This window comes from Kryptolebias marmoratus, linkage group LG3, assembly GCF_001649575.2.
Source record: "Kryptolebias marmoratus isolate JLee-2015 linkage group LG3, ASM164957v2, whole genome shotgun sequence".
NCBI lineage: Eukaryota > Metazoa > Chordata > Actinopteri > Cyprinodontiformes > Rivulidae > Kryptolebias > Kryptolebias marmoratus.
Window position 1 is genome coordinate 19,064,490 of NC_051432.1, and position 13,998 is coordinate 19,078,487.

Sequence of the window (13,998 nt, forward strand, 5' to 3'; positions counted from 1 at the left end):
CAAGTGATTTTCTGCTACATTTACTGATCGGTAATCTTGCAAATGTAACCTCAAATGTTTGCTTTAAATTAGTAACTTGGCATTATGAACATGAATCAGTCAAATGTCACTTCAAGATCATTTAAAACAATAAAAATCCAGAATTAAACCTTAAGTTTTCATCTGTGATGGAGCTTAATGAGATGCAGTGATGTGTTTAACGGTGCTGCCCTCTAGTGACACGACTGACTGACGATGCAAATCACTGGAATGTACACACACACACACACACACACCTACACACACACTTCAGCACCAACACATCCACAAATGCTTCAAAGTAAGAAGAAGAGAAAAAAAACAAAGACAGTGAAAATTTTAAAATTAATTTAATTATATGTCTTTGTCATAGATCTCATTACTTTTTGTTCATGGTTAACATACAGTCATTCGTATAGAGAACAAATAAGCTTCCTTTACTCATTTTCAATTAACTTAGAAATTTACACTCTTCTCTGTGACCCCCACAGAGGAGAAAAATACCCTTTACTCAAAAGCATCTCTCGTTTGTGTTGTTGTCCCCCAGCAGAAAAAAGAAGAAGTCCTTTTTCCTGTTTCTCCTTCACATCTGCTGGGTTAGTTTTTTGTGTGTGGATCAGTGGATGTCGAGGCATGAAGGGAACACCTGAACACATTGGCACAACGATGAACTGAGGAGACTTTTTCTTCTTTTTTTTTTACCTTAGGTGGCGAACACTAAACAGCACACAGAGTCTCATTCTTGTCATTCACGCAAGCAGCACAAAGTCTCTGTCGCACAGATATTAACAGTTTCCCCACAAAGATCCAGAGCATAAAATAAAACTTAAAAAAATAACAAAAGTAAAAGAAGAACCAACAGTTATGTAAAAAAATAAAACTATGCAACTATCTTCCATCATGTTCAGTGCATGGGGACAAAACAGATTTATTCTACATCATCACAAGATCTGGAAAAAAAATAAAACCTTTTTTTAACAGTTTTTGCAAGTTACCTGTGAGTAGCTGTGATAAATCTGAACAGGTATGGATATAACTTGTGTTTATATTAGTCAAAACAGACAAAAAAAGGGAGAAAAAAGCAAAACAACAAAGTGCAACAGCCTCAGTTTCACCTGTATTTGAGTCAACATCTTGACAAAGTTAAGGAGGGTTAATTCTGGGAAATCAGCAGGAGGAAGAAGAGGATTAAGACCTGGCTGGGATGTTCGTGTGTGTGTGTGTGTGTGTGTGTGTGTGTTTTCTCTCAGTGTTATTTGTTCACTTTAAAGAAAAAGCTGGATGGAAGGAGAAGAAAACGCTTGTTGTTTAGGAAGGAACAATACGCAGCGCCTCCTGGTGGTCACTGTGACAAAACAGCCAGTGTGATAAATGTGATGCAAATAATGTCTTTATAAGCAGCTGATGGAAAAAAAAATAACCAGGCATAATATTCTGTCTTGAGAAACAGAAATCAGAATTTATGTGTGGACTTCTCTATGCTATAAATAGAGATTTTATCAAATCCTGAAAAATGTCTGATTTTACTTGCTGCGTATTGATTATTTTAGGCCTAAAACACCAGAAATAAAAACTCAGACATTCACCTAAAAGTTGCCATTTTAGATTTAAAACCAGAACCATAACTGAGTTCAGGACACATCAGTTGATAAAGTCTGTTGATAGTTTTTTGCTGCTGCTTTGAGACACAAAGCAGCTGTGACTAAAGGATAAAAATTGGCAATAATGAGCACACAAAGTCATAAAATAAGAACCCTGTTTAAGATACATTTTGGACATTGTCTGGCTAGCTACAGGGAAATAATCATTAACCAAAATAATGCAACAAAACAGCATACAATCTCCATATTTCACTATGTAAAATAATAATAATAAAAAACTTCCAATAAGGTGCAATTTATAATTTTGCAGGCAGTGTACTGAAACTGTTCGTTGGCATACAAATAATAATAAAAAGGTTTTTGATATTTTCATTTATCTAGTGGGAAAGCATGCAACTCTGCATGAACATGAACATTTTTTTCATCTGTTATCTAGGTTAATCTCTGACAGGGGGGGAAAGGAGGAACAACAATTCGAGTGCCTCCTGTTAGACCAGTGGATGACGTGGCCACAAACGCCCCATGACTAAAAACAGGTGCTTTTCTGTTTGGGTGTGTTTCTGAGTGTAGACTTGTGTTCACCTGCTATATATGAGGAACAAAAAAAATAAAAAATACCCACCACCACCACCAACAACAACAAAAAAACAACATATTCAAAACAATGAAACAAGCAAAACCAACTGACTAAGTGGTTAGCTGTTATGATCACACGGATAAAAAAAAGAAAAGAAAAAGGGAAGTCCCACAAAGTAAACAAACATGGACGCAACTTTACAACATCATGGGAGGTACAAGATCTGTGAGGTGGAGCAGAAATTTACTTCAGCAGTAGGATGAGACAGTGCTTACAAACTTTTAATTTAATCACAACACACACACACACTTAAATTAGTCTTAAAAAGACATTAAAAATGAAGCTGCCAATTGGATGGAGTTGCAAACAAATGTACAAAAACAGAAAAAACAAAAACAAAAACATGTATCACTTTCACCCTGTGTTCCAAATTTCTGACAGAAACAATGTTTTTTTTATTTTTTTAATCTTTACTTCTATTAAAAAAAAGTTCAGAATGTAAAACTGAACTCACATAAAGCATATAAGTGCAAACTAAAACAGAAAGACTCAGAAATAAGGAAATGTTATTGTAAGGAACCATCTCTCCCTCCCTTAACTCTCTCCATCTCTGCTTGTGTTTCTATTTCTGATTGTGGGGAATTCAAACCTCTCTGGAGGCTCACACACTTCCCCTCAGGACTGAGGGGAAGNCACCTTCATTTGCCTTCTTCCTAACCCCGCTACCCCACCCTCCCCTCCACTCTCGGCCTGCCTCTGTCTCTCCGTTCGAGTCCGGATGCTACAGGAAGGACAAGTTTCTGAGACCTGTGCAGAGGCTCGGGTTACAGCACGAGAATGCAGGCATTCGGTCATGTTGTGTTGGGCGTGATTCGAAAAAACATTGAGAACATGACGTCGGGTCACAACAGGTCAGGGCAAACCTTTTCTCAGTAACTAATCAAATCCAACAAGCTAGAAGACACAACCCAATCCAGATTCAATGTGAATGACATGTCCCAAACTCAGTTAAAGTACATTCCTTCAAGTTTGGATGCTGACGCTGTCTGTATTTTAACCAGCATCAGATACGGCCTGGTGTCAGTCCAACAGGATATGACCTGGCTGATCACACCTGAGAGTGCGGACCATTTTGACTAAATTAATCTGATGTATGTAGCTACCCAGGAGATTTTTCTCTCTATTGTTGGAGTTTTTGTTGCTTAAAGGGAGCAGGACCAACTCAGAATTCATTTAAAGGCCTAGCATTTCTTACCAGAAGGCATATCGCCTGCCACCTTTCAGGCCAGAGATTGAAACAAGATCTTATGTTGAGAAGTGACAAAGTTGTGGCCGTCATGGGAAAACATTGAAAATAATATCGTGCACAATCTCACGCAGTAAGCTTTGTGATCTTGCACGATTTGTTAAGGCTTGGAGTTTTTAAATTTCTCTGCTTTGCTTGAATCGGCTTAATCAGTTGAATATGTCAACCCAATGTGTTCCTGAAAGTTTCAATAAAATCTGTGCAGTGATTCATGAGGCATTTTGCTAACAGTACAAACAAACTAACACATGGACACAAACACAGACAAAAAACATCATCACCCAATCACCTTTGGTGGCAGGCGATAAGAATACCCGACGATTGGCAAATGGGGTCGAACAAAGCGACACCCTAATGGTACTGTCTGAAGAGCTTTTTTTTTATTATGAATGTTTGGTTTAATGTCAGAGGCTTCAGAACATCTCACAGAAGAGGTGAATGACGCGAACAAAAAAAACTCTCAACCAAAACAGAAGCGTCTGTACGCCTCTGCCCTCGCGTCTCTTCAGTCAAACACCAACACAAACACAACCCCCCCCCCTCCCCCCACGTCCGGTTTCTGCTGACATCTGATCTGCAGCCAGGTGTCGGCCCGTCTGCCTGCCCACCTTCTCAGCCACGCGTGTGACACCGCGTCCATCTGTCTCTGGTGCGCGACTCTGACTTTCATCTTTCTCATCTGCTGCGTCACAACATATGGACTCCTGGACCAAGATATCCGTTTTAATACCCACCCCAAAGCCTGCGCAATCTGTCCTGGAACACGTTCAGAAGTTTTTATGACTAACAAACACGTACCACAAGTTCCAGACGCACTCGGCCGGTGAAACCCGACATGTTTAGAGAGATGGAGCTTCCCAATCACGATTAGGGTTACAAATTCAACACTGGTTCTTCTAAACTGCTGCTTTATTCAACGTATTTCTTTGTTACTGAGACACTTCTTCCTCTAACAGAACAAATTACTTTTTGTTTACACCAAGTTTTCTGAAAACAACTTGACTTTTCCTCATTAAGACCGGAAACAGACAGGTTTAACTTCAACTCAAGCCACAATTGAATGGGTTTTGAAAACTCTTGTATGCAAATTTCCTCTCTTATCTCCTATGACACTTAATCATTTTGTTTATATTAGTCATTAAGTGTTGCAAAATCAGCATCAACACACAACTTACGGTAAGTGAAAAGTACAAACATCTTCAATGTTGCAATGCCTCTCAGTGCTTTTGGAAATTCATTACCCTATTTCTTTGGTAAGAACTACTTCCAAGGGGAAATTAATTTACGCCAAATATGTTTTTAACATTAATCGTACATAAAGAGGGGAGCAATCGATACAGAAAAATGTGAGCATTTACAACCTCAGACATGTATACATGTTCTGTTTTTACTGGCTCCAGCAATGATTTGTGTATTGCTACATAAAAGCCTGAGGAACTAGCTATGTAAAAAAGGCTTGTTCAGATCCAGTTTCTATAATGTAAGCCAAATGCCTTTCAGTCATGATGCAACTGTCAGAATGAATATGATTACTCTTTCTGCTGTTTCTTTTTTTTTGCACTACAAAGTTTCAAAAAGCGAATACAAACAAGTAAATGTTAAGATGACAACCTGGTAAAAGGCCCACGCTGGTTCGCGTTTCAAAATACCTTTTAAAGAGCTTACAGTTCTATTTTAATTTGCAGCTTATTATGTTCCGTTTCTTAGAAAACGATAAAAGCAATAATGTGAAGCGGGACAACTGGAAGAGGGTGTCCAGTAAAACTGAAACCTCCACGCCCTTCCTTATAGAATCGCTGGTCTGCTGGCTGCCAAGGGTTCTTAGAAAAGATCAATTGGTGGAAACCACAAGGCTGGAGGGGTTCCAGAAACAATGAAGGCTTGTAGGCCCAGGACGCAGGCAGCTCCTCGCTGAGCACAAGAACAGATGTGGTGTAACATGATGGGGGACTGGGGGAACGGGGGGTTAACGCAGCCCAACATCTGTACAGGATATACACACACACACACACACGTGCTGAATGCTAAAAACATAATGTTTGGAATGTTATCAATTATAGCAATGTGTATCTTAAGGAACACGTTTCTTATTTTTGTATGACGGAAAAGGTTGAGATCTTGTTTAATATTTTGTCAAATTTTTAATATACAACCCCCTCTGAAAAGCTACACCCATAATTATGCCACATAAATTGCTGTTGCGTGAACAGCTGATGGAAGAATTGGCTAAAATCCAAGTTCTGATCCAGAGCTGACGTGAGAAGTTCTGCAGATGCATGCTGAATCTAAACCCACCTTTTATGTTCCAAGTTTAGACCAGTCACCGTAAAAATGGTGATATCCTGTTCGCTAAATATCAATGAATTTAAGCAATTAAAGCTTGCACAGAGCTGTTTCCATAGCAACGCAACACTAAACGGGTCTGCAGCAGAATCTCTTCACAGTTTGTACTGAATATGTTCCCCTGGTTCAACGAGCTAAAGGAAGCAGCCATGTTTACGGCTGATTTCCTGGTGCACCGCCCCACATACCAGGGAGAAAATAAACAAAACATGCTTATCTTTACTTTTAAACAAATATTACTAATGCTGAGTAAGTTACGACTGAAAGGAGATGTGGTTTCAGCTTGCAGCTTTTTCCATTCCTACATATTCCTACCAGGTCTGCAGTAAATATCCTATAAACAGTGTAAAAAGACGGCTCGTTGTCATTCTATACATTCGATATGCTTTTCTCTACAGGGTCGATTTTATATTTAGTTTGATTTGAAGAAAAGTGTCAATAGTCAGACTTCAGGGTTATTTTCTTTAAATGTCACGGTTTCATTCAACTCTTTAGGCCCTTCTCTCCTCATCCCTTGCACAATGTTTCGTCACAACAGGTCCTGAATGATGCTTAGAGGCACGAACTCAAGCTTTAGTTTCTTTTCTAAACTACGAAGCAGCGAGGGGGCAGATAAGTTCAAGAATTTAGAAATAAGTAAAAGGGTTTCCTGCTTTGTGGTCTTTTATTTGACAGATTGCCGTTCGTGACAACTATGTCAAACATTTTTTCCCCTCGAACTCTGATTCATTTCCCCATGAAATTGTTTTTTTGCAGAGCTCAACATCAGCTTCAACACAAATATGTGCATTAGTTTTCAGTCCTCAGTGACACAAGGAGAAAAACTGCAGGAGGATAAGAACCAATGCCTTGTTCCAGTAGGATGTGTTTGTAAAAACGCTCAGTAACAGCTGTAAAAACTCTGCAGGAATTCGAGAGATGTTTAAACATAAACTCACATTTAACCGCTGCTCGAGCACTACAAACAGATTTTTGGGGTTTGATTATAATAAAAAAATGACAATTATTAAAAGCTGTGGTTCGACAGTCCATTAACAAAAATGTCTACGCTTTTAATGTTTGCCGAGTGACCACAGTCAGTTTAAAATGTGAGTGAGCCGGACCCTCCAATTTGAGAATCATCCTTTTTGTAAAAAAGGGATTTTAGAAACACTGAGGCGACACAGAAAATCACAGCTCTATCCTCGCTGAAACCGTCTCTGGATTATCGATTTTCTTTTATACGGATGCTGTAATGACACTGCCTCAAAATGAGAAATCTGTGACTCGATTTTGTACAAAAATGTCTGCTTCTGCTTCTCTTGTTTATGCTTTGTCGAAAGGTTTTCATTCACCTTTCATTTATGGATCATGCTACATAGATGTTTCACCGCTTTACCGTACCTGCTTCTCATACACATTAGCACACTGCCATTAATTAAACTGCAGAAAGAGGCGTGTGTGCGTGTCACTCGTAAAAGCTCTGTAAACTGTGACATTTACTAAAAATGTGTTGTGAGAGGTTTTGTTTTTTTTTTAAATCTGACTTGAGCTAAATATTGTAAGTGGAATTAAGTGGAAAAACGGTCCTTGACTTCTCTGTTTGCCCTCAGCACTCCCTCACCTCTCCAACCTCTGGCCTGCAATCTTGGTGGATGACCTCAGGCTGTAACAGATCTCAGGATCTCATCAAGGGGATTGTTGCCATGGCAATAAGGCAACAGGCTAAGTAAAAACCCTGATTTGTCTTTCAGCAACAGCCCTATAATAAAAAATAAAAATAAAAAAAAGGTCGAGCCACGGTGGCTGCTGAACGCACACAAAGCCTCTGGAGAAACATGCAGATATGCAAACAGGCGTGCTGTTCGCCACATGCGCAGCCTGACTTCATCAAGTGGGGTGTTAACTTGAAATAATCTCTTCCTGGCAGGGTGTTATCACAAATAACTCGCTGCAGTCCTTTACAGGTCCTCCTTGTGGTTACATTTCTGAGATAGTTAAGCAACACCAATCCCGTTCTTCTTTTTTTTTTGCAAACACCAGTATGTAAACGTGAGGATGGACAGAAAGACGGATCAGACCCACACATGACTGCAGCCCGAGAGCACAAACTCAGAGGGAAGTAGGCGCGTTTCATTTGTTTAGCGAATATCAAATTACAGATCATTTGGTGAGTTTTATGTTAACGGTAGACACCAGAGGCCACATAATTATCTGGCTTTTATTTAGCATATTTTACCAAGAAACCCCCTCCAAGGAGTTGGTTCATAAAGTCATTGAATCACTAGTAAGCGTACGCCTGGTAGGATAGTTACAAATGAAAAACTGAATCTCTACCTAATTCTCCTCTGAAACCAGTGAGATCAGCTTGTTTAAATGTTCTCATAACAAAGAATGCTTCCATTTACAACTATTTGGTTTTTTTTTTTTGCAACCTCCTTGAATTTAGGTGACATTTTGGCTCTTGGTACCAACAACAAACATCGGCTGCTGCTAACCAGGCTGCCTTCGAAGCAGCAGCACAGACTAAAAACAACCACCAGTGGCCTTCTGGCTGATCTCATTTTCCTCCCAACAGGAGCTTATAGCTTTGAAGAGCGAGTCTGCGCTGAAATGATCCGTGCCAAAGTTTTGTTTCTAAATTCAATCAAAGCTTCAGCATCAAACTTTTGCCTATCGGGGGGGCGTGAAACAGTTCCAGTTTTAATTTCATCCCTCAGCCACTCATCGAGTTTCCTCCTCAAAAGTATTTTTTTTTTTTGTCCTCCTCTCTTTCCGCCTTGAAAAAAAGCACCTAGCTTAAAGCCAATGTAAACCGTTTCGGTAAAGCCCAAGCCCTGAAGAAACAGATGGTGCACATCTGCATGGCAAAGAAAAATGATTGTATAATGTTTCTTGAGCTGTGTTTTTCTGTTCCTTGTAAAGCTGTTCCTCTCTGCAGCAATGTAAACACTGCTGCTATGATTTGCCCTTGACGAGAAAAAACCCAAATGCGCCCCCTGTCATCGACACACATCCACAGGCAACAGCGAAGGATACTATCAACTGTATTCGCCCAAACTATTTGGGGAGGAGATTTAGACATCTAGCCGCTCTGACAGCTGTTTATAGCAGAGAAAAGGTCACGATGCATGAGCACTCATGCCTCGACAGTCAAATGTTAGTGATCTCGGGGGATTGCCATGGGAACAGCTATCATGTCCTTTCAGGACAGAGGGAGAAATGAGACGGACAAGATAAAAACACTAAATAGGACGCTCTTGTAAGGATTACTAGAAAATAAATGTACGCAGTAAGAGACAAGTGAAAGGCTGAACGTGCGAGTGACAGAAAATTTCAGGATGAGTTGGCAATTTCAACTGATTTAATACAAAGGCAGAAGGATGAGTAAGGGGAAAAAAGGACACAGCAATGCAAGAATTGGTCATAGCCAATCAGAATCCATGAACTACTTTTATTGCATTTTCATCACTGCACTTTTTGTCCTTCATGATCTTACATTACTCTCATGATCTTGTCCTCCCCCTTTAAAGCCTCCCAAAGCACACAACAGAGACAGCTCACGCACAGGATTCTCAAACACACAGACCAGCCTAAGGTGCATGTACATGAATGGATCTGGATGAGCAAAAACCTCTCCACTGAGCTGGTCATTTGGCTGGATGTTAAACCTTAAAGAAGCATTATCTGTGTTTTTTTTTTTTTTTCCTTTTGAGACCCAAGAATAATATATTATCTGAACACGAGTCCGGTTCTGGAAGGAGATCACCAAAAACTGAAGGAGGCAGGAAGACATCTGCGGGTGAAGTGTGAAGCAGAAACATCAGACAGTCTGTAAACTTCAGTAAAAGCAAACAGGAACAAAAACGCTCTTCACTTCCAGGGTTTTCATCTTGACATGCCTGTAAAATATACCTGGCTTTTTCTTTTTTTTTCCTGAAGCTGCCCATTTATCACAGGTGTGGCCAGGTGGCAGATGAAGAAACCAAAAAGATGGGTACGGAGAGATAGCTTGGCCTCTCAAAGGTAAAAAAAAAAAAAGGAAAGGGGGAAATGGGAAATCCTATTGTTTATCCAGTGGTTGTATCCTCTCGATGTTCTTCTTGTAAATCCATTATGAATGTGATTTAGTGTTCCCTTTTTTACCCAAAATACAATTTTAAATCCCTGCAACATTATTGTTGCTGAGTGGAGGTACATTTAGCTCCGTTGAAAGTTTTAGTTCATCAGTACCATTCCACCTTCAAACCTCAGTGCTGGCGCCTCAGACGGGCTCTACTTGTTAGCATATTTTTCCACCCGTTTTAGATCTCGTTCTGTCTAGGCATTTGTTTATAAGGGTTTTCCAAGAGGTAGCGATACCTGGTGAAGTTCTCCAGCATGTATTTAGGGGCATACATATGCTCTTTGGGGTCCACAGATGGATATTCTTGAACAGAGCCATCAAACCAGCCCCCTGTCCGGATCAGTTCCCGGATGTAGTTGAGGTCACGCTTGTCCTCGTAATCACCCCACCGGGGGAAATCTCCATTCTGCGCCGACACCAGCTTGAAGAAGATGCCCTCGGGCGTGAAGCACCAGGAACAGTGCCACCCGGCGTAGTGGAAGGGGCTCCCCACAGACCACTGCACCAGGATGTGGCCAGTGCTGTTCTCGTACTTTCGGAAACCGGGCATGGTGTAATACTCTCGACGTCGCAGCTTGATGCCGTCGTTATCGTAGACATTATGGAGCATCCCCAGGGTGCAGCCAGATATCACCTCTAGAGACCCAAACTGCTTCCAGAAAAAGCCGTACAATGACTGGACACAGAGAGAATAAGACAACTAAATTACAAACGTCCTGAGATGTGGTAAAGAGAATTCATGCGTTTGACTGTTTCTCTTAAAGGGATACAAAAAGCACAGGAAGCTAACCGAGTAAAACAGTAATTATAAGTGCATTATATGTCGCTTCGTGTTTTTGCTACCTTGCGCATGTGTATGGCGAAAGGTTCTGTCCAGCCATCAAACAGCTTGAGGAAAAGGAGGCCCTCTTGCGCTGGGATTTCATCTGCATCGTTGATGACGAACACATCGTCGGGCCTTGCCCCCCTCACCCTGGACATGCCATTGCGCGTCAGGAAGGTTCGCAGATAGTCATCGGCGATCCATCCGTCCTGCCGACCACCGTCCGGGAAGTGGTTAAGGAACACGTACAGGATCTTGTGGCGTACGTAATCATACGTACCATTTAGAAGAAGGCGCAGAAAACTACAGAGAGAAACACAAGAAAATAAAACTCAGGTTCACTATATTTCAAAGTCAAATTCAGACATTTTCTTTACAGTGGTTAACTTCCTTCACAAAAAAGTCAGACTTAAACAGTTTTTTGACATGTAAAATTGCCACTTGGTAATTATCAAAACCTCATGTATACATTAGGATAATTTGGTAAGTGGTGATGTTTTTTGTTTTTTTTCTTTTCAGCTCCAACTAGTGACATTACAGGAAGCAAACTGATTTACATATTTGTTTTAATTTTATGCTTTACTGCACATTGGAGGTCACACGCACACACACATAACCCACATTTGTGCTGAGTTTCTTCCTTTGGCCAAGGCTGACATTTTGGGACTGAAGCAAAACATAGTGATGAAATCAATTTCTCACCATTTCAATTTTTGCTTTGAACCTTGCTGGAAACCTTTCCCCACATTTGTTGGATTTATAAAATCCAGACATTATTTGCCGTTATAAAACATCATCTATAAAAAAACATCCTCTAAACAGATTTTCAGCTGTTACAAAATGGAAACCAGCCTCTATTAGGAACAGAAAATGGTCTGAAAAACAGAGACAAACAGCAGACATTTGAATAGGAAACTATCAAACTGCAGAAGAGACATAAGTCATGTCACTTGTTTGACAAATGACACCTTTCAGCACAGAAACCCACTCATCGTGCACCACCTTTACTGAACGCACAACTCAATTAACCTGTTGATATGCATAGCTAAAGACGATAGTCACTGAATGAAGCGGCTTTCATGCTGTGTCACATCCTGTGATCGAACACACTAATCTCTTCCTTCAAGGCTGCACGCAGAGTCAATCATGTTGTTCGTCACAGTTTTCTGTAAAATTGCTTTCAAGGCATTTCATGTTGTTGCCAAAAGAACCTGATTGGAGTTGTTACTCAGAACACTGAATCTCAAGGGGCATGAAGGCGGCTGTAAACAAAGAACGTAAGCAGTAAATAACTGTTCAAAGTAACAGCGGGGTTAATTATGCCTTATTTTGAATGCCTGAATAAGAAAATAGAGCTTTAACTGGGCCTCTCGTGTGTATGAGCTTAACTCACTAAAATTGGATGTAACATGCAAACACTTGTTTAGTCACACAAATGCCACATTCAGTGGTCAAACCTCATCGTTGGAATCTTGCATTAGCTGATTTTAGTTGATTTGATATTGTCTTTCAGGCATTTATCTCCAAACTGTAATATCTTTGATAAAATACCATTGACACCTACAAATAACTTCAAGTCCTCGGCTCTACAAGAGAAAAGTCCTATAGACTGAGAAAAGTGAAAGTGGGCTCATATTCCTTAATTTCACCAATTAATGAAGAAAAGATCACAAAACATTGATTTAATGCCATATAAATATAGTCTGGCATCACTGCATTGCCCCAACTTAAACTTTACTGAGTGTGTATTCTTGTTCTAATGTTATATTCTCTCACAAAAAGTGGTCATCTACTGGCTAAGGAATGTCAATTTACTTTAAAACAAGTGGGTAAGTATTTTTTTTTTTTGAATGTATAGATGTAAATCCCTCCACAAAAAAGAAAAATATAAAAAACTTAAAACTCCTTACCTTAAAGGCCGTTTCTCTCCATAGGCAGTAAAGTTAGATTCACATACAATAAATAAATCTACGGCCTGTGCAAGCTCGCGGAAGCGCACATGCAACAGGTCAAACTCATGATTGACGTTGATGGCATTTATCACCCTCCTTGGGGTCTTCCTGGGTGTCAGTCGCTCCTTGGTTGGCAGGTTGGAGTGGTACACCATGGTGGGAACCCCACAGTAAGGTCCATGCCATCCGGGCCGACATACACACTTGACCAGCCGCTTCCCGCTGCCCTTGGCTCGCGCTTTAGCCTTCGGAGCCATGGAGGGCTGCTGCTGAAGCTCCAGGGGTTTCCGTTGCGCGGCTTGGCCCACTTTTTCGACATCATTAGCTCCAATCCGCTCAGCCTCTCCGATTTTTGCAGAGTATTCCTTTGGGGTAGCCACCTCTGTTCCCTGTCTGAAACAAAGGGCTCCGGCTTTTGTATGGACAAAATAAGGTGTTTTGTCATCTTGGAGTTCATGAATACGGGTATGGATGTCACCCATTGATATTGAGAGGTCAATTTTATCATCCCTTTGGAGTATTATTTTGGGATTTTTTCCTCTTATTAGTGCTTCTGGGAGTTTTGGCCCAAAAGGCTGAACATTAAGATTTTCATGTCCTCTCTGGAGAAAAACAAGAAAAAAGACAAAAATTAGAAATGAGTTTAATAAGTTAGGGTCAAATAAATACCCAACCTTTGAACTTCAAATTATTACAGATTATTTCAAGTGCATACCAACAAATACACTGGCATGAGCAGTTTACATATGGGTAAATTAGGGACGTAATTTTTAAAATTCTAACCAACATTTACTGCCATGAATATAATTGGATACGTTAAATCAGTTGCCTTTTGGCCACTCCCTTCTGCAGGGGTCGCCACAGTGAGCAAACACGCACAAAAGAATTGGCGATTGTTTTACGCCAGATGCCCTTTCTGGGGCAACTTGCGCTTGAACCTGCAATCTCAGGACTAGAAGACTTAGGCACTGACCACCAAGCTATCGCGGTCTCCGTCAAATAAGGCACCTTGTACCAGCCCAATTTTAAACATGTACTTTAAAACAATGTCACTTTTGTAGCCTATTCTTACAATAGGAGACATTTTAATATTTTGAGGACGTTTTATCTTCTGAAGGTTGCTTTAAAACCCACTGGTGATCGTACAATCTTGAGAGCAATTTCAAAGGATGACAATTTTTTTTTAAAAACATGCACCAATTGAACCTGCATATACAGTACAATATTTAATATGTCATAGCCTGAAGCAGGTATAAAACTCTGCCCTTGTAAC

At 40.4% G+C, this 13,998-nt stretch overlaps 1 protein-coding gene across 8 annotated transcripts in view; it reads right to left on the minus strand.

Moving 5' to 3' along the window:
* Nucleotides 1-5,050: 5,050 nt before the first annotated feature.
* mgat3b (beta-1,4-mannosyl-glycoprotein 4-beta-N-acetylglucosaminyltransferase b) overlaps nt 5,051-13,998 on the minus strand; it is a 58,350-nt gene continuing 49,402 nt past the window's right edge. For all 8 annotated transcript variants that reach the window (XM_017406107.3, XM_037974753.1, XM_017406126.3 and 5 more), the window contains 3 exons: nt 12,684-13,327; nt 10,794-11,076; nt 5,051-10,626 (listed from right to left, as the gene is read on the minus strand). In XM_017406107.3, coding sequence (XP_017261596.1) covers nt 10,129-10,626; nt 10,794-11,076; nt 12,684-13,327 — 1,425 coding nt within the window. In that variant the 3' untranslated portion in view covers nt 5,051-10,128. The remainder of the gene's footprint in view (nt 10,627-10,793; nt 11,077-12,683; nt 13,328-13,998) is intronic.